Source organism: Diceros bicornis, chromosome 28, assembly GCF_020826845.1.
Source record: "Diceros bicornis minor isolate mBicDic1 chromosome 28, mDicBic1.mat.cur, whole genome shotgun sequence".
Lineage (NCBI taxonomy): Eukaryota > Metazoa > Chordata > Mammalia > Perissodactyla > Rhinocerotidae > Diceros > Diceros bicornis.
The window spans coordinates 29,787,829-29,790,249 of record NC_080767.1 but is presented as its reverse complement, the minus strand read 5'-3'; the positions used below and the strand labels follow the sequence as shown (position 1 = coordinate 29,790,249).

The following is a 2,421-nucleotide window of genomic DNA, read 5'->3' as shown; positions in this document are numbered from 1 at the left end:
GGAGAGCCTCTACTAGTGTTTTTAACAACTGGTTACTGACTTAGTCTTGCACCACAATTTCCTAATCTCAGGTTTCTGACATGAACTCCTGGACTCCTCAAGTTTGAGCCTGATCTGATCTCATAATCATTCTGATGTTTCATGGTTTCTCCAAAAGTGGTTGTGTTGTTTTCTAGGTGGACGCATGATAACCTGATGTCATATCATCACTAGTCCATTAGCAAAAGTGTGAGGTATTCAGGTTAAAATTCTTGCAGTGATTAGTTCAAAACCATGTTTCCATTATGTGATAGTCAAAATTATTTCTCATTCTTTCACATTTCCTTGTATTTTTTTTTATCTCCAGCAAAAGAAAAGAACATGAGGAAGGATAATCAGAGCAGTGTGTTCGAATTCCTCCTCCTAGGGCTCCCCATCTGGACAGAGAAGCGAGGCATATACTACGCTCTTTTCCTGGTCATGTACCTGACCACAGTTCTGGGGAACCTGCTCATCATCCTGCTCATCAGGCTGGACTCTCACCTCCACACTCCCATGTACTTCTTCCTCAGCCACTTGGCCTTCACTGATGTCTCTTTCTCATCAGTCACAACTCCAAAGATGCTCATGAATATGCAGACACAGAGTCAATCCATCTCATACGCTGGGTGCATTTCCCAGGTGTATTTCTTCTTATTGTTTGGGTCTGTTGACAGCTTCCTTCTCACATCAATGGCTTATGACAGGTACGTGGCCATCTGTCACCCCCTCCACTACACCATCATCATGAGTCAGAACCTGTGTTTCCTGCTAGTAACTGTGTCCTGGGTCCTATCCTGCACTAATGCCCTTTCGCACACCCTCCTCCTGGCCCGTCTCTCTTTCTGTGGAGACAACACTCTCCCCCACTTCTTCTGTGACCTCTCCACCTTACTTAAGCTGTCCAGCTCAGATACCACAGTCAATGAGCTGGTTATCCTCACTGGGGGAGTGTTGGTCATTACCCTGCCATTCATATGCATCCTGGTCTCTTATGGCCACATTGGGGCCACTGTCCTTAGAGTCCCCTCCACCAAGGGAATCTGCAAAGCCTTGTCCACATGTGGCTCTCACCTCTCTGTGGTGTCTTTGTACTATGGAGCAATTATTGGACAGTACATTTTCCCTTCATCCAGTAACTCCAGTGACAGGGATGTCGTTGTAGCTGTATTGTACAGTCTGGTTACTCCCATGCTAAATCCCTTTATCTACAGTCTGAGGAATCAGGGTATGAAAGGAGCTCTGGGGAATATACTCAGTAAAGGAAAATTTTCACCACGATGAGCATTGTTTTTCCTGTTGATTGGATATAAGACCTGCTCCATCCTGCACATGCACCATGAGCATCCTTTCATCTCTGAATAGCTGCTTTTTTTGAGTCTTGACATGACACTCTTTCTTCAGTCTCTGTTTCAGCTTGGACTTAGCTTTCTTATCTGTTCAGTTTTTGTTCATTTTAGAGAGTCATGGGAAAGTCTTGCTAAAAACATACCTACACCACTATCTTTTCCTAATTTTTTTTTTCCTTTTCATATGGCATCCTGTGTCTTATAAGCATTTAAAATTTTTAAGCAGTCACAGCCTTTAGTCATTTTATTTTACTTTGTTTATAGTTTACAACTTTTATATAGCAAAGGTTTTCCCTTCTCAAGATAACAAAAATATTCCTTCTAGCAGTTTCATGATTTCATTTTTGTGTTTAATTTTGTAAACTGTTTGAAATTTATTTTTATGAATGGCAATAATTAGATATTTAGTTTTATTTTTGTTTCTAATTACTTATCAGTTGTGCGAATTTCAGTTTCAGTTACATTTATAAAGTTATGTTGACATGGTATGTCACTTTATTTTTTCCTTAAATTGAGTGTACCTATCCACAAATTGAAATGAGATGGTTTTCTGTAAAAGGCCAGGGAAATTGTCCAGACAGGACTGGTACTGGGCCCTAGCGGTGAACTGAAACTTGGCTGTAGCCATCTGTGTCCTAGGATGGCCAACTGGGTGCGAAGCATGGGTAGTGAGAGTAGAAATTTTAAAGAGGCTTTCCAAGTGATTATGTGATTGTGAGTGATCAGTCCAATCTGATAAAGGGGTTCAGCCTTTCAGGAATGGGACTAAGAAGTTCTAGTAAAAATATCCAGAAATCTAGGCAATCTAAATTGAATTCGGGCAGGACTTAGTGTAGTTTAATCCAAATATCTCTGCATTTGTGTGTGTGTGTGTGAGGAAGATTAGCCCTGATCTAACATCCATGCCATTCCTCCTCTTTTTGCCGAGGAAGACTGGCCCTGGGCTAACATCTGTGCCCATCTTCCTCCACTTTATATGGGACACCACCACAGCATGGCCTGACAAGCGTGCCCAGGATCCGAACCCTGGTCGCCAGCAACGGAGCCCGTTCAC

General features: G+C 42.1%; 1 protein-coding gene across 1 annotated transcript; it reads left to right on the top strand.

Moving 5' to 3' along the window:
- The first annotated feature begins 273 nt into the window (after positions 1–273).
- On the top strand, positions 274–1,302 carry LOC131393706 (olfactory receptor 1J21-like). The gene has a single exon (XM_058524753.1). The coding sequence runs from the start codon at positions 274–276 to the stop codon at positions 1,300–1,302; it is 1,029 nt and encodes a 342-aa protein (XP_058380736.1).
- The last annotated feature ends 1,119 nt before the right edge of the window (positions 1,303–2,421 follow it).